Consider the following 26,529-nt stretch of genomic DNA (forward strand, 5'->3'; position numbering starts at 1 on the left):
AGTGCACTCCATCTCGGCGCGTGTTTATGCCGAACAGATTACTTGACAGACGAGACAATTGACGAGAGAGACGATTGACGCGCTACCTCGAATAGGAGGGGATGTAGTTGAAAGAACAGCGGGTACCACGTTAACAGAGGCTATCCACGCTGTGTAATAAATAGTCTAGTCTGCTTGATCTCCCTGCCGTTTTCGCCGTTTATTGGGTGTGCTTTCTGGCGTGAGCAAGCTGTTTGCCTCGGCTACGTGTTGCTAATTATGTGTGACAACACGTGCGTGTGGAAGTCGAGTCGTTGGCCTCTGTAGCGTCTCGTTAATAATTAGCGCATTTTTCTGTACCCATTTGTGCAAGTTACGAAAATTTGTCATAATTGCAGGCTCGGCACGTGGAGCGTGGTATGGATATTATTATTATTATTATTATTATTATTATTATTATTATTATTATTATTATTATTATTATTATTATTATTATTATTATTATTATTATTTTGAACGACCTTTACATGTCGCCTTTAACGTAAGCAAAGGGGTCGGAAAGTGACACAGTGTGGCTCCTACCACACTTTGTGGCGCTCCATATCTCCTTAGCTTCATCCATCTCGATATTTCGATTCCCTACTTCCCGAAGAGGAGGCCGGAGTTGCGCACATCCCCTTCTTTAGCTTTCGGTCAAAGTGAATTGTGCCAACAGTCGGAGCAGCATCGGCGCACCTCTATCACGCCCCTCGATATCAGCGCCTCCTTAATGGTTTAATCGCGTTTCGTTCGTTTATCGCTTAGCCTCGATTAGCACGAGCGTGACGTGGCTCAATTTCGCCAAATCAAGCTGCACATAAAGCCACCGTAGATTACGGGTTCGCGGTGCGATTTGCTGCAGGTTGGCCACCTCCACGGACCTGATTAAGTTATTCGGACCGTCGTGTGAATCTAAGCTTAAGCCGGAAACTGTACCGGATGCGTGCCCATCATGGTCACGGTGTAGAAAGCGCAAGGCGTTGAAGAAACGGCGCATAGCCGTGTTCGGGAAATACGTCAAAATTGCATTACAATTACTTCCGGCTTAAAACTAAAAACGAAGAAGAGAAAGCACCGTCACTGGGATAGGTAGCAGTTTTAGTCACGAGGAAATTATTTTCAATTTTTTTCAATAGACACTAGTAATCAGATCACTTAGATTCGGTGTTTGCCATGACGAGAGGAGAAGAAGATGAGAACAACAGCGAGGCCGTTAAAGATATGTTGCACGATGGAAAGAGCAGAAAGCGTTAGTGTGTCGGTATGAGAAAATAAGTGAGAGCGAAATAAAGGAAGAAAGAAATGAACAAGGAAACAAAGAATGTAGGGAACTTAAAGGCGGAGTTGGTTGGCTACCCCTAGTGAGGTGGTGAAATCTGTACGATGATAAAGTGGAAGAAAAATTGGTGTTCTAAGCAAAAGCTCGTAGAGGCATGTCACTACAGCGTGACTCGCTCGTGCAGAAGGGACGCAAAAACGTTCACGACGTGATGATAAGTCTCCCGATAGCATCTGATACGGCTGCAAAAGTACGGTTTCTGAGAGCTGTCACCTTCCTTTTTCTATGCGCTTGTCGTTCTCGGGCTTTAGTTTTCAAATGGTACCTAAAATACCACGAATACGGGGTATCCAATTTTTGCCACTTGACCTCGTTCGCTATCTATGCCTCTTAAGCGTGGCTTTTTGTCAATGACTTAAAATTTTATTGGCTGACTGAATGATTTATTCTCGATCAATTTATTGATCGATGATTGGACTTATTTTTATAACCGTATTGTATTTGGCCAGACTAGTTGCGAAACCATTTTTGCAAACAGCATGTACGAGCACAGATTGCTTGTTTTACGTCAAGTAGCTCTTGTAACGAATACATGCGGAACAGACAAAGCGCTTCCAGCATGCTCAACTAGCACTTGCTCTTCATTTGAACGTTTGAGAGCTGCCGTGATCAGTCGGGCACATGAGCAATGCAAATAAGCGCACTCGCGAAGCAAGGAAATGGTCTATATACCGCTGTCTAGTATCTTCTTGCCAAGGAAAAAAAGAACGGCTTTAAGTACGCAGGCCTCGGGGACGTATCGGAGAAGCGGTTTTCGGGGGCGGGTTGGGAGTTGGCGTGACCTACCGGTGGGGGGGACGGGGGCTGATACACACTGTCGTCGTCCTCGACGCCGTTGTCTGGCTCTAGCGCGCTGTCTGGCGCCGGGGGCGCTAAGGGCCCTTCCCCGGCCGCCACGGCTGCGGAGAGGGGCGGCAGCGCCTGGCCCTCCTCGCCCGGCGCCGAACCCTCCAGCACCACCGACTGCATCCGCCGCAGGGCGCGCAGCTCCGATGCCGCCGACTGCTTCCTCTTGACCGCCTTTTTTTTTTTAATTTGCGTGGTTTCGTGTTTTTGGTTCGAGTTAATATTGAGATTGATCGATCGGTGAATTTGTTGGTGCACGAGAACGTATAGGGACCGGTTTCCAGTTTGGTCCGTTTCGAGTGTGGCGGAGGTATAGTTGCAGTTTTCGTGCGTGTTCGTTGGCGGTTTAGTTATGGGGAGAAAAGAGAGGGGGAGAGAGAGGAGGAAGGAAAGAAGGAGGAGAGGGGTCGCCCAGTTTAGAATTCGAACACATCAGTGTTGATGCACAGAAACGCCTGTAAGCCGTCTTACCAACTCCTATATAGATTAAAACTCAGGGTAAAAGTTGCTTAAACCAATGAAGAAGAAACAATAAGGATTCGCTAGCTCCTGCGGTATAGGACGCGCACATGCGCTAACGTCCATTCGCCCATTGCAGTAAAATAACAAGCGGGTGTGCCAAATATATCGTAGGTCTACATGGCCTGGCTACCATGACGAGCCTAAGCTATTTTGACAGACTGTTCTTGTTGCTCATAGCGACATGGCGTTCTCGGCCTGCGTAGCACTTAGGTCGCGACTCTCGGCATTTGCGGCCGTATGTAGGCGAAAGCCTTTAAGCTCACTAATTTAGTGATAAGACACGGGATAAGAACGGGGCTTTCAGCGCGCCTCACTACTGTGCCATCCTAGAATAGTGTTGAAAAAAATCTAAAGGTAAAGACAAAGCTGTTGTTTTCGGCGTATTACTCGTTCTCTAAAAAGGAATAAGAACCTCTTTAATGGTAAGATTTTGCGTAACATTTAACGATACTGGTGGCAGGTTCATTCTGAACCGACTTATCTCCGATCACATGGCCACTTTTCATGTTTTCGTTAGTTCTAGCTCTTGAAAGCATAAGGGACTAGACATAAGTGACTGGACAAAATGTTACATCATAGATGTGCTTGAACTTAAGAAATAACGTTTAGCGAAGCAAAATTTTTGCCTAAATAGATATGAGGAGTGTTAATCACTCTTCCATGGCCATTGTTATCTTAATATTAAGATTATACGTAGTGCACAGGACAAAAGAATGAAATACAACACTCGCAAAACGTATCGATGGTAAAACAATTTAAGCTTCGCAAGCAACGAAGGATGGCAAGGAAAACAAATTCTGGTGAGTGCAAAATAAATATTTCTAGAGATTCATACAGCAGTAATGAACTTTCCAAACTGTACAAACAGGCGTGAAATCTAGATGCTTGCAGTTTGTACGGAAATAAACTTTATGTCACTCTTCTATAGTCTTTTGAGCTACAACACGAGCTAAGTTGAAAGACAGAAGAAACAAAAGTTAGGTGTGAACAAAGATCAGCTGCTACTGTTCTTCCATAGTGACTGAATGTAGCTGTACAATATCTTAAAGCAAATATCTCAGCTGTATTAGGATTGAGACAGTAAAACGAAAAAAAAACACACAATAAAAATGATAAAAAGATCAGTACTAGAAAATGAAGTGCATGCGGGCCGGCGTCTAAGCAACAGCCTCCACTTCAGTTCTACAGCGTCTAACAGCTTATGAGATTTGTCATCCAAACTGCGTGAGTATGAAAATGGTTTCCAGAGTATCTGACGCGGACAATTTAAGAGATGATCTCTTTTTCCCACTGCTTCATAACAGCCTTTCTTGTATCGCGTAACAAACTTCGAAGTCTTAACTACTTTGGAACCAAGATGGCGGAAGCTAAAGGACAGTGCATTACAGGGACCGTCCAGTGACTGTAAAAGGACACTCGTAAACGTACAGTCGGCCAAAAGTTAAACGTGCTCACTGCGGCGTGCGGCAATTCGTAGAATATGCATCACTACGTGAATCTGCGGTGAGGCGTCATCACGTAATTAAGCCTGGTGGCATTCGGCATCCATGTGAGCTTGTAGTGCGACATGGATCACGCCGTTCATTCCTCCAAAGGCTGCTTAAACATTGAGCAGACAAGCGTAGAGTCTGAAGCAACTAGCTTCCTGTTTCTTATCGCGTTTCATCTGTCGGCCAACAGTACAGAATCACGCTTATTGCAGCTTATAAAATCGCGTCTGAAATCGGACTATAACCTTCTCGCAACAGACGTTCGGCGCTGAATAGAGGAGTTGTCGTTAGGGGGTCAACATTCGTACGTGAAAATTACAGAAACGAAGGGAACGTTGTCATCATGTTTCCGTGCCTTGTCCACGACGTTTTCGACCGCATTCTTGAACTTGTAACGTATTGGTGATGGCCGCTACGAGAGTCATAACATTACTGCTGACGATTCTTTTCTTGTTACGCGAAGGATGACCAATCGTACTGAAGTCGTGGGTATCGCGCACGCACCTTTAGATGAGGAAAATGCCGTAGGAGCATTTCCCGCAATTTGGGCTTATGAGCGAAAAGCGGTAAGTACATCGTTTCGTGTAATGAACCAAGTGAACATATCTTGCAAAATCGAGAGGCACAAGCCGTTTTGAACCATGGCGTCACGCAGGGAGGCGATAAAGCACGAATTTTCGTGAGGCGCGTGGCCTATACCTAGCGCGGCCAGGCTTCTTCTAAAATTTGGTTTTCACTGGTAACGTCGGGAACCTTAGTTGACGTCACAGTTAAGGCATGCTAGCGTTTTGTTACGTATAGGAGGTTTTGGCTAAGCGAGGTTTCATATGTCTATGGGCGCGACAGAAACATTGCTGAAGGAAGAAGTCATAGGATCTCCGATTCACGTCGCCTTATGATGCGCAATATCTGCTTGCGACTTGGTGAGCTCCAATTTCGCGGTCTGCGCCTAATGCTCTTCATATAAGCCATTTCTCGCGCTCCCCAAATTTTCGATCGAGTGTGTTATCTGTGTGGGCCCGAATCCCTTCGACGCCCGTAGACGTGTGATCGCCAACGTGTCTCGGCTTGAAGCTCACGCTCGATACCATGGAGTTGAACACTGCGCTGCCCCTCGAGCGAAGAAGACGCCGAGCTTAAATAACCGTCCTCGTTTATGCATACGACAAGGAATTGCTTGATAGACACGCCTTCGTTCTAGCGCATTCGAGTGGGCGGCTAGAACGCCTGGCTAAGAACTTTCAGTTAGGAATCGTGATGGGCTCTCACAGAAATGCAGTGACCATTTCGTCAAGTGGGAGACCGGGTAGCAGGCGCAGTTGCAGGCGAAAAAACAGCAATCTGTTGATTACGTCTGTGCCTTGCATTACCAATGCATACTCATTCTTTATTGGAATGACGGAAGTGCCGAATGCAGTGCCTTGGATGGCGACAAAGCTGCAGAAAACTATCCGTGCTACACTGCCCGTCCTTCGAAAATGAAAGGCTCTCCACCCCCACCGTTGCCACCAGCTAGATGGAAGACTCTTCACGTTGAACAATAGGAATATTTCCTCGCATATCGCAGCTGCAGAAGGCCACAACATTGCTGCTGCGATTGCTGAAGGCACCCGGACTGAGTGACCGTCCGTGATAAAGCACTGAAAATATTCACTAGCTCGGCGACACTAACACTGGAGTTTTTCTCCTTCTCTTAATATGCTCCTCCCCGTTACACTGGTACATTGTGCCCAACCGGCATCAGCTCTGATTGACCTCCTTGTCCTTCATGCATGTGGCACCGCACTGCATCGAGTGGCTGTCAGCTGTGTCGAGCTCGTGACAATATTTTTATCTCTGCTTCTGAGTCAAGGTGTGGCACCACCCTCCACTTTCTTGAGTAGAGGTGAGGACATACCTCTAGGACGTTATTCTACTGCACGTATCTTCCGTAGGTCTCCATACGTATTATAGCATGTTCATGCATGCACTCGACACCGCAAGTCTAAGCCGGTTAGCCAATTTTACGTTCATAGAGTTTGGTTAGAGCGATATTGGTCTAAGTTGGCATGTATACCGTAGTAGAGCTGCGAGGGCCGCGCTACAGTCACTGAAAACAACTTAAATGCGCAGCCGCCTCCGAATCTGTGGCGCGTGTGTGCGCGCGCATTCACAAGTCTATCCTATCTTCTCACTATTTCGTCTCCTTTTTCCCTCTCCCACGATGTGGGGTAACAAACCGCGCGCATTCCTAGGTTAACCTCCTTGCCTTTCTTTCAGTCTTCCCATCTTCCTCCACACTATTGCACCCGATGCTGATTACAGGCTGGGGCCGAAACATCGGGACTAGTACGGTGCACAAGCTCCAGAGAATTCCGAAGTGCTGCGCTGGCTTCGTAAGCAGTACGAAAGGAAGATACGAAGCTTATGGCGCTGAGAGCGCCCAAGCGCCGCCCGCATCGATTTTGACTGTAATTAGATGACTTCCATCCCTGCTTCTATGTTTTATTTTACCTCTCAAAGAAAGAAGATGCAAATAAAAAGAAAAGGAACGCGTCCTCAAATCCAAGTGAGAGTCTGAGTCGGCCGTCTGAGAAGCGAGTTGAGAGGGCGAAACGACCGCGCGACGGTTAAAGTGCGCAGAAGAGTAAAAACAACAAAGACATGGGACCGTGGAAACGGGAAAAGGAGTGCGGCCAAGTATGGATTCCGAGCTCGAGCAGCCTCGGGAAAGCGGCGGCGGCGGCGGCGGGCACAGAAAGAAGTGTGTCTTGGACGGCAGCCCAAGTGCCTCCTTCCAAACTTCACGCTACCACGTAGGCCCGAACTTTTATCCTCTCTTTGCCGTTTGCTTCTTCGCTGCGACTTTCTTTCCCCGCGACTCAGACGCGCTAGCTTGCCACCGTGTTGGTGTTCTTGAAACTCTTTCTTTATCCCGCCTAGCGATCTCTCTCTCTCTCTCTCTCTCTCCTCCTGACTTCTAGCGCGGGTTTCGACATTCATTTCCTCCGGCTAGATGGCAATTTATTTCTCTTCACGATGCTCCCCAACTCCCCGCCCTTTACTTTTTCGCACGTGCGCCATGTAGAGGAAAGACCAAAGGAAAGAAAAGGAAAACAAAGAACGCGCTTGCTTGTAGTAAAAACGCACTTGCTGCGCGGGTTATGCCCCACTTTTTTGGGGGCGCGCGGGCGTTGATTACGCCGCGTTCGGCGTTCGGCGCTTCTATTATATATGCACTCCACGTGCAGCGCGTATGCCGTTTGTCGCTGCGAAATTCCATCCCTTCTTGCTTTGCCGCTACGTCGCGACCTGTCGGCTCCCCATCTCGCCTTGTTGATATAACCTTCCCATTTCGATCTTTTATTTTATTTTTCTTGGACAGCATATGCGGGATCGCCAACACATCCATGCTTGAGACAGCAGTCCGCAAGTGAAAGCCTTTATTTCGCCCTTCCAAAACGCCGACTCTAATCAAAGAGCCTTTCTGTGTGATCGGTTGTGACAGTTATTAAACTTGAAATTTTGCTTACTGCCCACCCGTACACGGCGCGACGGAATCCATGGAATCGGCCCACGCGTCGTTCATGCCTCTTCTCAAAGCCTATTTGTTGTAGTAGTATAGAAATGGTAGTAAGAAAGAGACCGATAAGAAAAGAAAAGAAAGGAGCAGTAGCAGCCTCTCAAAGCCCTTTTGCGACAAGTGGGGAAGAACGCCAGAGAAAAAGCGTCAGAAAAACGGGCTCGCGCATTAAACGACCACAGCCGAATCGGCGCCACGGTCGCAGCCTTTGTTGTCGGGTGTAGGGGTTTTCTCGATTATGCGACAGGCAACAGCAGCAGCACTTTGCCGAGTGGCCCCAGACGATCAGTTACAGAAGAGAGGACGCAAACGCTCACTGCAACGCTATAGCTAACAAAACGCGAAAAGTTGAAAGTGGTATGGGAAAGTTGCGTAATTGGACTCTATTTCAACATGGAGAATAGCGGATCCCGCCCGTTCATATCAAACAAGAAATGAAAATCCACTGCCATTCGAAATCGTACGGAAGCAAGCCGGCACTGGTGGAAACGCGTTCGCTCTGTCGTTCTTCTTCGGAAGCCGCCTTTGTTAGAAATATGAAAAAAAAAGTCCTAGTTTTGCGAGTGTGTTTGCGGGCATTACATGTTCGTTGCCGAGGGCTGGCATGTCTTCGTTTCGGATAAAGTTTTATGCATATACATCCTTATAAACTGTGGCCGTGTGTCTGAACTCCGTACGTTCGTGCGTGCCGTTTCACGAAAGAAGGCGTACTCCATCACAATGGAGGACGCCTTGAGAACCTCGCTATGTACCTTAAATAACAAGTGCTAATGTACAGTTTCCTTTAGGGCAACACGTTTGTACAGAGGACACGTGGCTGACAATGAAGCTAACGCAATTGCAACATTTTTTCATATTTACCAGGGAGAAAGTGTCCGACGTGAGGCGTCATTTGGACTGCGATCCACGGAAGAAAATTGTCGCTGTGCTTGCATTTCGTGCCTCATTTGAAATAAACGGCGACACTAGGTGAGTATACTACTTCTGAAGGTGGACCGTAATGTACATTCGTTTGTGTTTTACTCTTTTTTTCGAGCGTTTCGTCATAGTTCGCCCTGTGACAAAGAGTAAGAATCCACATGTGAAAGCAACATCTCATTTAATTTATTCTAAAAAATGAAATTAAATTGTGCAGTTTTACGTGCCAAATCCATGCTATTGACACGTGTACTTGTTTATATTTCATCCCGTGATCGCATTTCACCGTCTAACAAATGTCAGCTTTCAGTGCAGGACGCGCCTGGAAGTTTCTGGAATGTTATCGATATCGAATGATATCGATGGTTCCAGCCTGCTGTCTGTTGTCACCGAACCTTGTGCAATCATATTTGCATATGTGCGTGACTCGAATTGTGTAGTAGTTTCTGGAAAACATGCAAAAGTCGACGTGCTTGACCCACTGATCAGATTTAATTGGACGATAGCCGACTGTATTCGCCGCTATCGTTGCGCTTTGAGTGTAACTTGCTTTTGCGGACACAGTTACGCCCAATAAAAAGTTAGTTCAGTTATTCAGGGTTTTGCTGCTGCTTTTCTCCGTCACTGCTGCGGGACAATATGACTGTGAGGCACGCCGTAGTGGAGGACTATGGAAAAATTTTGACCACCTACGTTTCTTTAACGTGCTAACTTAACATAATTCATAAACAATGCGAACCACCAGACTGTCGTTGTCGCGAAGAGTGTCAAACAGAGGAAATACGGAAGACTGAAAATGTGGATAGCAGGCAGCTCAGAAAACTTTAACTGCGAAAGTACGGCCAATATGCAACATTTCACTGACGCTGGTCTTTCCGTATTCCTTGAAGTCAGTTCGCAGTTCTCCTACTGGCGCTGAGAAAACTACAGAAGGCTTTTAATTTCAAGAAAGCATTCATTCATAACTCCGAAGGTTTTTGACTACACAAAAGCATTCACATTTACATAATGGCCCAAAGTAAGCCATTCGAAAAGAGATCTCAATTTGCTTTCTTCTGCAAGCCGAGTCAAGTTTCACTTAGTTGACTTGTACTAAGTAGATTTTTTTTTTTCACTCCATTATGCACGCAAAGGTTCAGCGACCGGGTTGTCAAATATATTAGCTGCATAGTTCATGTTCTGTGGGCTTTACTGTCTACGTCGTCTTCTTCTAACTTCTGATATTTGTGTTCCATGTTTCTTCGTCGGAAGCGAACGTTGAACACAAGATTTCCTTACATTTTCGGTGTACGCATCACAAGGCTAACGAGAAAGGGCTAAATTTAGTTCGGAGTCATCTCCGGAGTATCAAAATATGTCTCGCGTATGTACTTTTTTTCTCTTTCTTTCATTTCTTTTTTCTTTGCAGAGCGTCAGATTTCACGTGTAAGTTATCTCGTGAACCCAGACTGACATTTTTAGAGTCGAGCGTTACTTGACAAGAAACAGACTGCAGATGTCTCGACAACGTATATTAAAATATTCCAACAAAGCATTTGCTCAGCGGCAAACGAGTCTTGGTTCGCGCTAGACCAACAATTTTTTTCTGCAGCCAAACGCAGTGGCTTAAATCGGTTTCTCGCATTTCGTGACAGAATGAAGCTCAGCTCCCAGCGTGCGCGAAGACTAACGTGTCAGGTTCATACCACAAACGCCGCTCGAAATTACCTTTTCAAAAAAATCGGAGCTGGCGGCGATGTCATATTTTCTTGCACTATGGAAATGTTATAACACTCGTATTTTGGTAAGGTCGAGCTTCACGCGGCTCTTTCCGCCTTTCTTTATAAGCGTTGTTTGGATATGCGACTGTAGTAAGTTTCCATCATTTCTTTTTTTAAACGGCTATTCACACGCATCTACTTTTCGGTTCTCATAATCTTCACTTTCCCCCTCTCCTTTTATTTCCCTTAGCCCAAGTCCGTGTAGCAGGCGTTTAATTCCCTGGTAGTTACACAGTCACGCAGTAGTCACACCGTAGTTCAAGTGTGCCTCACAGCTTTTCTATGTCTCTCTTGATTTATCTCCCTTACCCCAGTGTAGGGTTGTCAGCCGGACTCTTGACTGGTTAACATCCCCGCCTTCTCTCTCTCTCTCTATTTTTATTTTGCTGCAACGATATACTTTGAAACATCAATAAAAAAAGACGGAGAATTGTATTACCATGCGCTGAGGGCTTGTTTGCGGAGTAAACGCTATTTTACGCGTTCTTTCAAATCAGTTTTTTTTCTTTAGCCATCAATTTTGAGCTCCATAGGTTAGCAACGAGAGAATAAAGTATTTATGTACTTTACCTCAGCATTTAATTACATATTTCCTTTCATGAAGGGTACCAACGCTCTTTCTTAAACTCTCTGCCCTCTCTGCCACTTTTTCTTTTCGGTCTTTCTCAGCAAGTCTCGAACAGGCAAGAATTTCATACGATATAACGCGAGGCTATCAAAAAGTTACTTGCTTGAAGGCGTAAGCAAAGTCACTTTCACCTGTCCTCCTAACTTTTGACTCGTTTCTCGGATATCGGTCCCCGAAATTTGAGGCGACACCGCTTTCCTTGGCGCGCGCGTCTCACGGTGTGTCCTCACTATTTACTGCTTTTAGAAGCTCTGCACTTGGACGTTCAGGTCGTGCCGTGGCTTTCAGATGTCGATACCACCAACCTCGGGGTATCTTGACGCGACACAGCTGCAAGTGACAGCTCGTGTAACAACGGAGAGGCTGCGGCGATGCGATCGGTAGGCGCTCGGATGATTCTAAGGAGCCCCGCTTTAAGCAGATCCACACTTATAAGCGGCCGTTTCTGGCGGCAGTATGATGGTTGCTCCGGTACACCGCAGCTCTTCGTGGTTTATCTTGTTTGTTTTGAACTGAAACTGCTTTTTGCTCGTTATTTTTAGTCGTCACTGTCGTCGTAAATGTAACAAGATGGCAACAACGACATCGACCGCTATGGCTGGGAGTGGTGTTCGCTTGTATTCCAAAGCGAGTGAACATGCTTGATAAAAGGGAGGGAGAAACAGCCGCTGCTGGATGTTCTACGGATAACTTTAAATAACTGTTAGGAACTTTGACGTCAATCCCTGTTCTACACAATATATCCTGACAACCACTAGCTATGATGCGCGTTTTCACGTGTTTCTTCTTATAGAGTTTGACGGTTTATTTAAAACTGGCATATTACACCGGTATGCCGAACCGATTATTCCTTCGAAATTTGATTCTCTATTTGTGCTTTGTGGACGCGACAGGGCTCTCTTGCCCACTCTGTATTTAGTGCATGCATATCTTTTTCCCACCTTCATCTCTTTTATTTTGTAATAAGTACCAAGAAAGAAAAAGATTGCCGTCTTTTCTACAGGCGCCACCTGGCTTCTTTGTGCTTCGTAACTGAATATTAAACATTAGTTATGATCCTACATATTGTAATGAGTTGGGTGTGTTAAGATAACTTGGGCTAGCCATGTCCGGCGACAATTCTTAATTTTGATCAAAAAATATGTTCTTCTGTCTGAGTGCCAAGAAAGACCAAATCGATCTTAGTTTTAATATTAAAAAAAGGGGTCCTCACGAAAAAAAAAATATGGAAGCGCCCCGTCAACAAGAAGCATTTTCTGCGAATTTTGCTGAATCCACATTTTAGTTAGCTCCTAAAGAAAGTGTGTTGCGTCTACCGCTCTGAAAGTGTTTATTAATAGAGTACGGGCCGATATCATCGATTGTAATTAATTGTTACGAAGTATGACCGTTATGGTGGGGAGGAAAAAGATCGCAAAAACGTAACGTGGGACAATATTGGTCAAAGTCGAGAATATTTTCTTCGTATTTCTGAAAAGCACAGTGTTCTAATTCTGTCAACCTGTTGCCTTGAGCGTCATTGGAATGTGAGGCAAATATCTTTGCATTAGGCGGCGCTAAAACTTCACGAGAAGCGCCGAAGTTTATGCCTATTGGTAAATTAGTGGTGCATTACAAATCTGTTATTTGAAAAAGGCCATCTCGACTTTTTTTTAATTTCCTAAATTAAGTTTGTTGATTTGAACTAATGTAATCTGGAAAAACATGTTGCACAAGTTCTTTCGTTTCGCAATTACAAAGCGAGAAATGTGAGCGGATAAACGGCACCGCCATTGCGACATACGTAGTCCGTGCGTGCTCGTGATTGAAGGGACCCGCCGTGGTTCCTCAGTGGCTATGGTGTTGGGCTGCTGAGCACGAGGTCGCGGGATCGAATCCCGGCCATGGCGGCCGCATTTCGACGGGGGCGAAATGCGAAAACGCCCGTGTACTTAGATTTAGGTGCACGTTAAAGAACCCCAGGTGGTCAAAATTTCCGGAGTCCTCCACTACGGCGTGCCTCATAATCAGAAAGTGGTTTTGGCACGTAAAACCCCACAATTTAGTTTAATTTTAGATTGCAGGTTCCTTTATTTTGGGACACGAAGAATACTTTTGGATGTTTCGTAAAACGGGGATTGATGAAAAAAAAAATTGGGTGGAAACGCTCCGCGCTTTTCTGGACAGGAATCTCAAGATCTGTGCATGGGGTGCAGCGACAGAACAGTTAGACATGGTCAGATGCTTTGGATCACTTGCTCTTGATTTGGGTCCTCTAAGAGTATGTCCTGCGTGTAGTTCACTGTAAACTTAATGGAAGGGTTGCGAGAACTGTGTTTTGAGCTGTACACAGGGTAGTAAATTCATCAATGAGGTAGCGCGCAGCGTAACTGGTAGTGAACCAATTACATCACATTCATAATGGTGTTGTTGTCCTCCCCATCGTAGCAGTCATACTCTGTAATAATTAATTAGAATCGATGTTATTGACCCGTACTCTATTACTAAATATCTTTAGAGCCATAGCCGCAATTCTCTCTTTTTTTTTGAGACCTAAGCAAAATGCGGATTCGGTAAAATTCGCTACAAGCGCTTCTGAATGACCGGGCACATGCATCCACGTTCTTTCTTTTTTCGTGAGGGCAGATTTCTTTCTCGCGGAACTGAGATCAATGTCGTCTTTCTTGGCACTCACGCAGAAAAAAATATATATATTGACCGAAATTAAAAATGGTCGCCGGACATGCCCGGCCGAACTTCTCTGAACGCACCCCAGCAGTGTTAATTCTTTGTATGCCGAAAGCGGGGACAAAGAAACTTCCTTTCAGGAAATCCTCCGCTTCGTCCTGTTTTCAAGGCGGAAAAAGAGTGTTACTGAAAACGCAAGGAATAAAGAAAGCGGTTGGATACTGAAAGGCAACTAACGTCTCGCAAAGCGATCACGACTTGCGTCCACCGCGGATAACAAATTGCGCGGCTAATCTCTTGCGACACTGGTCCAAATCCTCCTCTAATCCTTTCTAATGTCTTTACTTAAGGAATCCATCTGCGGGAGCGTTTCGAGTGGCGCGTTATCTTTAGTCGTCTCTCTCTCATTACACATCCCTCTCTTTCTCGCTCTCTTTTCTAGCCTCGGGGTGCTAATCCTGCTGTCTCCTGATATTGCAAGTTCGCTTCCGAGTTTGCGACGCTTTGTTGAATTTGCTCACAGTTGCCTTCTGCGCTGTTATCTTTTCTTATCTCTAGCTCTCTCTGCGTGTCTCTAGCTTTTGCTCTTTTCTTGTGGCTTAAGTTTTCCTAGGCATGCACTCGCTTGATGTTCGTGAAAAGATTGTGCTCGCGAACGCCCATTTGAAGGAATTCAATTACGACGAGCGAACGCGTACGGAGCGCAAATGAGCGTACAGGCATTCCGGGCACCGTCATCGGTGGCAGTATTCGGACGTTGTGTCAGCGATGTTTGCAGCTTTCTGCATTTGCATTCCCGAACGTTTTCTCCAATTTTCGCTGACTATTTCTTTTTCTGTATTTCTCTCGAGCCGGTGGTAAAGAATAACAGTGTTGTATCCTTAGAACCGCTTCCTTTGCGTTGACGATGCCCACTTAGCCTGACCATCGCGTTTTGTTCTAGGGATGTATGCAGTTTGAACGGAAAAGGAATATTGGCACCGCTTTGTGTTTCAGAATAAAGCGTACCAACTTCGTAGAAAAATAAAGTACGCCATTCATTTAGCTTAAGTCATTATTGTACGCGTGTTTATGCTCGTCGCCTTCTGTTTTCTGTTCCTCGCGTGCGAAGTGGCCAGGCTCAGTGGAGCCCTGGAATAGGGGCACATCCGTGCTGAGAAGCCAGGCAGCAAGCGCAAGACGGCTCACCGCTAAACCCCTTCATAGAACCAATAAAGTTTTTCTCTCTCTCTCTCTCTCTGTTCCTCGCACATACTGTGGGATGTAGAGCAAGCCTAAGATGAAAAAGGAGGGTGGTTCTGCGGAGCGTCTCGTGAAAAGTGGGCTGACAGAATTTCTTCTTTTTTTTTAATGTTCGAACCAAGTGTAATTATTTGTTAAGATGAGGAAACCATGGTAATCATTCTGACTGATACTTCTCTTGTGAAACTACAACTTATATACACGCACGACAGAAAAACAAAAACAAAAACTAAGAACTATAGAGGTTTTGGTTCACAACGTCGTGCTTTTCCCGCATTCTTGTAAAATTTGTTTTCGTGATTAGACATGTGACACAGATGACGATTCAAAAAAGAGCCTTCATGGACCAGTGTGTGCCGTAAGTAGGACTTGCTATCGCAAGTTAAAAAAGAAACGAAAAGAAACTACTCATCGACTGAAACCTCGCAGCGATAAATGCAGTATACACAGCGGCTCAAATATATCTGCACTCTTACTTTTTTTTTCTCAATAAATGTGCGCAATAAAATGCTGGAATGTGCAAGGCGCTTCGAGCGACAGTATTCTACGACGTTTGGAGAAATACCGCAAAGGTTGTGCGGAATGTCGCAAGCAAAACGAAGGCACTGTAAAGATAGTGTAATCAAAGTTTCACGTGCGTAGAACGAAGGTTTTCTATTTGTAAATACTAACGGGAGATTACATGAGAACGTGGCATCGGAGACACCGCGTCATGACAGCCTAGCGAAACGTTCTTCAGGGCTGCGACGAGAGTGTACTCTTCGCAAAGGTTAAATAAACAAAAAAAAACAAGAAATAGGGAGCGGGCTATCTCATATCATTGATCAATTCCATTTTTTCACGCGTTTCACTTTTATTTTTTTATTTTTTTTGTCGCGTCGAATGTACTTACGCAATGACAGAAAGGGACTTGGGGAAGGCGAGAGAGCGAAACCGAGGAAGTAAAAACACATGAAAAAATAAAACGGACATACCGCGTGTTGTTAGCTGCGACGAAACGATTGTTAGAATTGACACGTTCAATGCTTGGGCCCCGCGTTGTGGCTCAGTTATAGCGTCTGCCACGAACTGCTGAAATTATGAAAAAAGGAAATCTAGGACAGGAATCTACACCTCAAGAATCAAATGCGACTTTAATATTGCAAACTTCAGTGAAGTTTCGAATGTTCAAATGTTCTTAAACACAGTAGAAGAGCTGGAGATTAGGTAAAAGATGTTTTACAAAATTCTGCTAGCTAAACGTTTCTTGGAAAATATCGTTTCATCGTGGATAATGTTGGCGCTTTAATAAAAGATGTTCTCGAAGGGACTCCCGAGATGCTAGGCCCTTCCCGAGACGATTGAGCTGATAAGGAGATAAGTGTAAATATATTAATGCACCAGCGCTCGTATACACTGTGCGTTGCCTACATTTTTTGTTGAAGATGGACATAAACTTTTTCAAGCTACACGAGGTGGTGTTTCCTTTCTTTCTTGTTCTTTTTCAGCTCTGCAAAGCTTTTAGCAATTTTTTTTCGCTTAGCCAATCGATTGGATCATTCGTTCATCCGTCATTGTCCTCTGACAGGGTAGATGAGCGAGCTTGCGCGAGTAGGTGCAAATGCAACTAACAATCACCACGGTCCAGGTTCCCTCATCTCTTTCTAGAGGGAGATACGACAGCCCCTTGACTCTCTTGTTCCGTTTCCGCAATCAGCAAATGCCAATGACATTTTTACCTTAACACAGTCAGGTGACCCACAAGTGCCATTTACACTGCATTATCAACCCATGGGTTAATGGAATCCAAGTTCACTTGTATAAAAAAATAAATTTGCTTCAAGAATGGGTTTTAGAAAATGGTAACAATAATGAACACGAGCCTCATGCATGCGCAAAACACTAACATGTACAAAAAGGATGATAAAACAACGAAATATCGACCACGAAGGCGAGTCACTGCATGATTCTTCCTTTGCTTCTTCCTATATTCAAGCAAGTTCCCCCCCAATAATGAAAATTCCCTTAGGCGGCAAGGCAAAAGACAAGAGTGTTGCCTGACTGTACTATGCCACTCTTACAACACCGCCACCCAAAAAGCAGGATAGCGGACTTGCATAACAAGAAAGAATACTTCATGAGGTTTCCTTTTACATGATACTGACACGATGCAATTTTGTAGCGCTGCTTGCTACCTATTTGCGTGCTCTTTCTTCTGTCTTTCTCATCAGGTGTCAGCAAACATAGGCAAGGAGGAACGCACAGCAGTGGTTGTCTGTACAACTACATTGCACACAAGACGAAAGTACTTCTTGTATAGTAGGGAGTGGGGGGAAGCATGAATTTGGAACAATTTCAAGGCTATTTCCTTCATATAAAAGGTCCTATTCGTGAACCTCTCGAGTAAGCCTTCCCGTTACGCATCGGAATGGAGGACACGCCCATGTGCGACTCTTGTGGAACCGTAGAAACGATTGAACACGTCCTGTGTCTCTGTCCCCTGTACGACGTCGAGCGTGACGCTATCCGGACAGCATTGAACTAGCTGGACTCTAGACCATTTTCGGATATGAAGATCCTTGGACAATAGCCGTACGCGTCGATAGCACAGAAAGCCACGAAAGCTTTCTTGAAATACCTCAAGTCGACAGGTGTTGGCAACCGTGTGTAGACTCGGTGCGGACCTTCAAATGTGCGCGAAACTGCGCTCTGCCTATCTCCTCTCTCTCTTTTCATTCCCATAACCCTTCCTCCAGTGCAGGGTAGCAAACTGGACGTGCGCCTGAGTGATCTCCCTGCCTTTCCCTCTCTCTCTCTCTCTCTCTCTCTCTCTCTCTAGTCAGCGTTACTTAGCATTTGGCGGCCGTTCTATATACCTTCGCTCCAGTCGTTCGGGACAGCTGCCAACACTTTCACGATTTAAGCAATCGCCGCCGCACACGCAGCTGATGCAGCGCACACGCAAAGCTGCCAAGTGGCGTGGGCGTTAATCATTACGCTCGCCCATCCTGACTGCTTAGTGGCTATGGTGTTGGGCTGATAAGCGCGAGGTCGCGGGATCGAATGCCGGCCACGCCGGCCGCATTTCGATGGGGGCGAAAACACCAGTGTACTTAGATTGAGGTGCACGTTAACCGCAGGTGGTCCGAATTTCCAGAGTCCCCCCACTACGGCGTCCTTCATAATCCGAAAGTGGTTTTGGCCCGTAAAATCCCATAATCTAATCCAAGCGTTACGCTGAATGCTCCACTGTGCAAATGAACAGTAGAGTTCGCGTGTGCAGGGGAGCGTTCATCTGTGGAAATATTGACCAGATTGCGTGCGATGTTGTAAGCGAGCATTTTCGCGCGCACACCCAAGTGAGAGTGCGTGCACTTGACTGCGCGTGCCGACAGCACATTGCGATATCCAGCTATATATATATATATATATATATATATATATATATATATATATATATATATATATATATATATATATCGTTCCTTGATCGCGTTCTTATCGTTTTTTGTTGTCCATCCTCGCTGCCCGCGTGTTTCATCAATCGACCACTGTTAGGCCAAGCTCCCTTATCTCTTCCTGCATGGCTGACTTGTCGACCTTCGTCATGCATATGCAAGCACGATCGGTCGCGCGAAGCAATCCTCCTTTGTTGTTCGGATTTCTTTTTTTCTCGCGCGTTCCAAAGGCGTGGCGGACACACGTGTGGCCTCTGACGTGCAGCAGAGTTCGGAAGCTGCAGCGTTCGCTGTATGCGTGGATCACGGTCATCACGCACCCCTTCCCCTCATCCACACGATCCCGTGTCGTCCTCCTACACCATCGGTCGATTACGTGCAGTTGCTGTAGGTCGCTACCAGTCAAGGCGGCGACCCAGAAAGGCGCGCAACTGAGCGCGTAACAAAGGCAATCAATATTAGAGAGTTTTAGTTTAGGGGACGCGAGCGGCTTGCGTACGCAAGAACTAGGGGCGACGGTACTGCGCATGCGCAGACCCCTACGTCAGCGTCTGCGCATGCGCAGTGCCGTCACCCCTCGTTCTTGCGCACGCAAGCCGTTCGCGTCCCCTAAACTAAAACTCTCTATTGGTTGCATGCACGCGCCGCAGTGATCAGTCGAACGACGCACACCGTGCACTCGGCAGGGTTCTGTTTAGGTTTAGCAAAAGAGACACGTACCTAATTAAATTATCGTTCAAGATGATGCGAGAAGTATTCGAAGACAAAGCGATCAAGCACACATCATGGTCCGTGTTCACAAAGACGTATTCGTCTCTTTCTAAACTGACATTGTCAGTCAAGATGAACTTCCTATAGCTGCCTCTGCCGTCACACTGCTTAACTGGTCACCGCGCAATAATAGTCAGAATCGCCTGGCTCGAAACTAGTGAAACTGAAAAGACTTCATTGCGGTTCAGATTCTGTCTATACGCCGACATGGGGACTGGCACGGAACATCGATTACGATTCTCGCGTGCTATCATTCCATTGCGTATTTCGATCCGCAACTCGGCGCCATTATCCGACTTCACGAAGTCGCCGCCTTGTCGCCCTCTGTCATCCTCTCTTTCTTTCTGCGCTTTCGCGAATGCGCGTGGCCCCGAACGAACGGGCAATATTGTAATTTCTGTCGGTGCCTCGTAATGGGTGCCTTGTTCACATTTTCTTCTCGGACGTCAAGTTTCACCACTGTGCGCGCGCCTCTGCGAAATTGCTTATTGATCGCGAAGGACAACGTTCCCTCGCTCCACGACTTCTGAAGTCGGCAAGGGACAATATTATACCCACGCGTACGCGCGTATAGACCAACGTCTCGCGAAACACGCCGGCGCAAGCATGTGAATTATGACCCAATGCAAGCGCGCACATGCACACTTCCACCCCTAATGGGTCCCATCCACGATTACATTCGATTTCGTGCCTCTGCCCCTTCCGGCCTTAATCATTTCGATTTCTCGCGCATCATTCGGGTCTCTTTGTTTGTTTGTTTTCTTTGCCTTCACGTCGCTGAGCGGCAGACGCTCGGCGACGTGAAGCGAAAAGGCCTGCACCGGCAGGTTCCCTCGTATCATATCGAGTGTACATAACGAATCGAGCTGCCCTCTCTTGACATAGTCCCAACTTAATGCTAGCGTGAGTTTACTCGATTAAGGTTGGTGAACGGTAAATTGAGGGCCCCGAGATGGACGACGACCGTTGGCTGATGTTGGGAATTAAGGTATGTGTGCCCGGACGGCGATGCGGCACGAGATGCGCACCCCAAGAAAGTTGGACAAATGAATGCGTGAACGAAAGCACAGGTTTCTGCGAAGATGTATTGAAAATACAAGAACGTCGATGCCGTGAACAATTATTCACTGTCGCACGAGTGTTTCAAATAATCTCACTTCCCTTTGTTTTTGTTTTTTCAGTGTAGCGGAGCCAACAGGTGCAGTACACTTTAGGTTGACGCTTTGCACAAGCACTATATGGGAAATGCTTCCCGTGTGTTAGCCACGAAGTTAGCAATATACACATGGCAACAGCCCGTGAGGCTGTTACTGCATCGCTGCGTAATATTCATCGTAGCCGATTACGATATGCAATTTACTGTCGCACAAGCCGAACATGGCAGAGGACGCTTAACACAGGACGACCGCCGAGCCCCGACCAAACTTTAAATGTAGTCTTAGCCACTATTCGGCGGGGTTCTTTTTTCGGTCCGGCACAGGGAAAGAATGCGTGAAATCCGAGTTTTCATGGCTTATATCGGGAATAAGTGCATTTAGTCACGTATTCTAAGACAATCTTGTGTCTTGTCTCTAATAAAAGAATTAATACAAAGCAAAAATAATCAACCACCTAAGTCTGTTGTGAGATAGATTTCCTTTCGCCACTCCTAATAAATTTAGCCTCCTCCAATGCCGCGTACGCCTACAATTGAAAGGTTGCACATCCGCCGCCATAACCGTGAGCGGCGTTCCCAGGGCTCCCAACACTCCCAGGGCTGTATCTAGTACGTAACATAAGACAGAACAAAGGAAGAGAGCCACTAGGATACCTCGATTGTAAAGCATAGCACGCCTACAGCTGAAGATTCGGGTTCGGCTTCCTGCGGCGGCAAGTTGCCTTTTCGTCCACTTTGATTTCCCTTTTCGTTTTATTTCTTCTACATTTTCCGTTGAAGATAACAGTTAATTTTCCCCACGCTATCATTGGCTTCATTGTCCGTTGACTTCGCGTGGCTGTAACTATAACAGAATATGGAACCCATACGTTCCTCTTATTCGCCTCGCTGATTGGCTCGGGAGACTGTCATGATCGCTCGATCGGAAGCTATGGCCTCGTCAGCCGTATGGGCGGTGACGAAACCGAAGATCCCCCATCCCGGGACGATATCGCCCATACAGCGGTTCGGCTCATTGACGTGAAGAAGTCTGGCGAAGACAATGTACGAACGAGGCGGCAGATATCGCCGTCGGCGCCCCCTATACGCCGCCTCATCGAGCGCGCAGCCCCCGTTTCACTGCAAGTCCGGCGTTATGGCTGCTCTATTGGCTTCTTCCTTCCGTAGACGCGCGTGTTGGCAAAGCGTGCACCCGCGAACGGGGGGCGTTTCAGTGACGCGGTGCCGAAGTGCCGGCGCTCCGTGCTCAGAATGCAGTGTCGCTGATACGGGGTTCCCGTGCCGGATTTCCTTCGGCCCCCTCCCCCCCCCCCTCCCTCCTTCCTTTGTGCGCTTTTCCCGACGCCTTTCCCGCGTAGACGGGAAGAGGGGGAAAAAGAAACAAAGGCGGGCGTGGTATGTCGGCACGGCTGACTGACTGACTGACTTGGTGACCCAGTTTCTCGGGCAGAGATTAGCCCGAACGGCCTACGAGACCTCCCCCCCCCCCCCTCCCCAACGAACCCCGGGAGAGAATCCGCTTTTATCGTGCCTCGGGCGTCAAGTAATGGCTTCTGTTTCCCTGCGCAACTGGATGGCAAAAAAGGGATTTGTCCAGTGGAACTGTCGCTGTTATCTTTGCGCGTTCTTCTTGCTTGCCTTTCTTTCAGACAAAAAAAAAACAAAAACAAAAAAACAAAGGAGAAGAAGAAGCGATGGTTGCGTGTGGACGGGGTGAAAGTAGAAGTAAAAGTTTATTTTATGTGCAATACAGAACATGAGGAGCGAGAGAAAAAGCTGCTTTTAGGCAGCTTGTCGACGCTGCCTAAAATTGCTGTAACATGGACAGAAAAGAACCCGCTGCATTAAAGCATAATGACGTCACAGCAAACGCGCACACGTCACAGTGAATGTTTTCACTGAGACGGTGAGACGGTTTTACAGTGAACTTAGCTCATATTAATGTTAAAGTGCAACTCAAGTTAGTCACGTTGAAAATTTTCCCCATCTTCAGGCATTTCTGTTTTCCTCATGCATGGCTTCCGAAGGGCTTTTGTCTTGGTGTGTGCACCTGTACACGAAGAACCTGAAGGAGCTAGGTTCTGGGCATACAAAAAAAAGAAAAGGAAAGGAATGCAGGCGGAAGAGTACTCCTCTACTCGCCTATACAGGATGTTTTCTTTTATTTAGCTGCACCAATTGCCTATGGCAGATAGCACACTTGTAAGCCTTGATCTAAATTATTCGATGAGGCGGCGATTACTTCTCCGAAAAATAAAAATGCGCAATTGAACAATTAACGCAATTACGGTAATTAACTTCCTCATTAATTAGTTTACGCCACATATTTCAACCTACGAATCATCGCCGCTGAGTTCGCACGGCGTATCCACTTGGAACGAATTGTCTGGACCGCACCAGTTCCGAGATATTCATTTTCAACGTGTCCGACGAAATGCATAGGCGTTACAGTTACCTTTTTTTAAAAGAAAGCGCTGTACTATGCACTGAAGCACAAAAATTTGGTGAAACTAAAGAAAATACACCCTGTATAGATGGTGTGTGCGTTGTCGAGTGTAAACAACCTCGTGGAGGAAACGGTATTGTGGAGAGGAGGCATTCAACTTCGCAACTCTGTTTCAAAAACAAACAAAAAAGAAATCCACACCCAATCGGGACAATGGACATTCAAGGCACGCACGCAATGATGCACAGGGCTGAGCTTTTATTCCACTGCACTCGCCCTCCCCGCTCGTCCGTTCCTGTATAATATTCAAGCGACACAGCGGTATCCATCGCAACTGGCTTAGGAGGCAGTGTACGGCTGTTGCTGGCTAAACCCGTTTCTCAACATTCAACGTTATATTGAGTCTTGTTCGTTCGTTTGTTCGTTCCGTGTGTTTTTTGTCCATTTGATGTGAGTGTTGTGTGCGCTTGTGCGCGCGAGTGCTCATCAAGTAACTAGTTTAAGAGTGAGTATACTGCCATAGTAGTTAACTGCAGCTTTACGACTTGGTGAAACACTTTTCGTGAAATATTTTACGAACGTGCCTGCAAGAAGCCGCGTCTCTTAGCTGTCGCATGGTCGAACAAATGTGCTTATGTGCATAGGCCTCCCTGGTTACAAAAAACGAATAAAAAGAAATCACGTCATCAGAAAGCACAAGTGTCGTCCCAGTGCGCTGGTTGCCTAGAAACGATGCCGGCGCGCTCAAGGCAAAGGCGCATCTGCGTATTGGGATTTAAACCACTTAGGGCTTCGTGCGGGAGGCCTGATTCTAAGCGCTCGCGAGCGTGAAGCAAGTGGGAAATCCAGCCGGCCGGGATTTGTGTGCGTTAGTTTTTGGGTCTGTTCACTGACATAGTCTTAGGCACTACTATTTTTTTTTTCTTTTTCGGGAAGAATGCAGGAGAACCCAACTTTTTTTTTTAGTTCTTCGTTTTCCGCAAAAGCAAGTAGCGCAGGCATTGCATCAATGTACTTGTGAGAAACTAAGGAAAAGTTAATATAAAAAGCAAAGGCTGTACTTTTGTTTTGACGATGTCTGGAGCCCATCTTTCTAATGAAGGTGCTATTTCATTAAGAGTTGGTGCTTTAAAAGTTAGCTGCTTCTTAAGACTTAGTGCTTAACACTAACTCTTAAAGACGGTGAAAAAAGCAGCGGTAAGTGACTGTCAGTTACCAACTAAATGGAACAAGAAAAGGAGGAAGCCCCGACAAGGGGAAAAAAAGGGGCGAGAAAGACCTAGGTATTTGCCTTGCAAGCTTCGTGCGCACATATTCTGAGTATAATGAGCAGTGGGAATTCTTATGTCTCCAAAGTTCAAGACTGGAGCCCCGTTGAGTTACTATCTCTTTACAACCAAGGAAGCTCGCGTATTCCGACGCCAAGGTAGCAAGAAATGATAAAACGTAAAGGCAAGCGAAGTCCTGCTGTTTTTTCTCTCCTGCGCTGTCGTGACAGAGCTACGAAGCAAAGCAGAACGTGTTGGCCGCTGGCCAGATTTCTCGGATAGTTGAGTATCGGTATGTATAGTGGAATGCATTGGCCATACTGTACGCCGCCAAGCTTGGGGGCAAACGCCGAAGTATAGCGGCACGGCACTGACAGCGGAGTGCATACCATTCCTCGAGCAAAGGAAATACATGTTATACCGGCTACAAACGAACGGCCCCGGCACATATCGAGAATACCTTTGGCCTTTACGGAAACCATTCGGAATGCGAGCGCAATGCAGTGCAACGCAGAAAAGAGCGAGGCGAGACCACGGCAATTTTTTTATGTGTGTGATCTATAGACCAGAATATTATTTCTGGTCTGGGGGAGCCGGCGAAACGAACGGTTTGGGTTGTGCTCGGTCTCTTTCTCTGTTGCTGTGTGAATATCAAAATAAAGTTGGAACATGTGGGTGCCCGTTTCACATGTTTTGCAATTATGTGCGCAACGCCGTTCCATCTAAGTAAGTGCAAAATGCCTACAAATTTATTTTAAGCTTCCAGGTGGAATCTAAGTGGAACGATACTAACAGCTAACATTTTCACCGTTTTGCGACACTCGATGCGTCTAGAGAATTTTCGTCCCAGTTGGACTCGCAGGCATTGTTCAAGGACTTTGAAAAGAGTTCAGCATTTACACCGCCGAGGAAAAAAAAAGCGTGGGATCTCCAACGGCTTAAAACTCCTCAGGACCTCAATGAAGTTCTTGACTGACTGACTGTTTACATCCGGGAGAAGGGAGGAGCTGAAGGATAGAAATGCGGTTTTTAAACACGATGTCAAGACAAAGCAGACGCTTCCCTGCATATATGCATGTACAATGAAAAAACTGGTTTGGTTTGCAGTAACAGACAGTGGAGGCAATGACTTGATTAGATGGTGAAAGTGGGAGAGTTAGATTTTTCGTTTGCTTGTTTGTCGCTTTTTTTTATAATTAGTTTTGTGCCAGAGCGCCTTTGATGCGGCATTCTTGGCTTATTCAATCGATTGACTTCAGCTGATGGTCAACAAAATTAAAGCAGGGTGACATGAATATAGCCTCTGAGGGAGTGCTTGTATACCAGCGACCCAGTGTCACGTGTACACTTCGAATTTGTCGTCTGCACTGGAGGTAGCGCTGACGAAGGCGCAGGTTGCCGTAAGAGCTAATATCGATTATGCATCTGTCCCGTAGATATGCCGCTTCTTGCGAAAGCGCAGGAAGACACTTTTAATTAGCCAATGCGATTAACTCTAGATATACTTGAACGCATTTTTTATGGTTGGCCTGCATTATTCCGCTTGTGTCATTTCATGCGTCATCACATTCATCTGAAAGTAGTTTGCTAGAGTGGAGCACCTGGCAGACCTCGTCAGATTTCATTAAAGCGACTCACCGTCTGTCCCGCGGTGCAATATCCAGTGCGAAGTTCGTTGCTGTGGAGCGCAACCCTACACAACCAAAGTTAAAATGACTTTGTGCGTTTCAGTGAGTTTAGCCATCCGCGGGAATGTGTACTGGATGCCCGAACACTAAGCAAATACTCGAAGTGTGGAAACGATATATACTATGTTACATACGACTTCTGAAATCCACTTTAAAAAGAATGGTCGAATAAATATTGCTGCTGTAACAAGGAAAGAAGAGAACCCACTGCATGACAACATAATGACGTCACACTAAACGCGCGCATGTCTCAGTGAATTTTTTTCCTAACAAACTTAGCTCACGTCAACAATATAGTGGATCTCACGTTAGTCATGTTGAAAATTTTCCGCATTTTGAGGCATTTCTATTTTCTTTATGACTTGCGATGGGCTTTTATCTTCGCGTGCGCACCTCTACACGTAGATCCTCAAGGAGTTAAGTTCCATGCAGACAAAAAAAAAAGGAATACAGACGGAAGATTGCTCCTCCAGTCGCGTATATAGACGGTGTGCGCTTTGTCGAGTGTAAACAACCTCGTGGAGAAAACGGTACTATGGAGAGGAGGCTTTCAGTTTCGCAACTCTGTTAAAAAAAAAAAAGAAGCATAAAGAAATCCACACACAATCGGGACATTGGACATTCAAGGCACGCGCGCAATGATGCACAGCGCTGAGCTTTTCTTCCACTTCACTCGCCCACCATGCTCCTCCGTTCCTGTATTATAGTCAAGCGACACGACAGCGCCCATCGCAACTGGTTTAGGCGGCAGGGTACGGCTGTTGCTGGCTA

At 46.2% G+C, this 26,529-nt stretch overlaps 1 protein-coding gene across 4 annotated transcripts in view; it reads right to left on the reverse strand.

The window, feature by feature from the left end:
* The window catches only part of Nckx30C (solute carrier family 24 member Nckx30C), a 268,006-nt gene that overhangs the window by 42,521 nt on the left and 198,956 nt on the right, over positions 1-26,529 (reverse strand). For 2 of the 4 annotated variants that reach the window (XM_070531731.1, XM_065432745.1), the window contains exon 4: positions 2,144-2,377. The exons of the other annotated variants lie outside the window; for them this stretch is intronic. In XM_070531731.1, the coding sequence (XP_070387832.1) occupies positions 2,144-2,377 (234 nt within the window). The remainder of the gene's footprint in view (positions 1-2,143; positions 2,378-26,529) is intronic. 4 annotated transcript variants of the gene reach the window in all.

The sequence above is a fragment of the Dermacentor albipictus genome, chromosome 1 (genome assembly GCF_038994185.2).
Source record: "Dermacentor albipictus isolate Rhodes 1998 colony chromosome 1, USDA_Dalb.pri_finalv2, whole genome shotgun sequence".
Lineage (NCBI taxonomy): Eukaryota > Metazoa > Arthropoda > Arachnida > Ixodida > Ixodidae > Dermacentor > Dermacentor albipictus.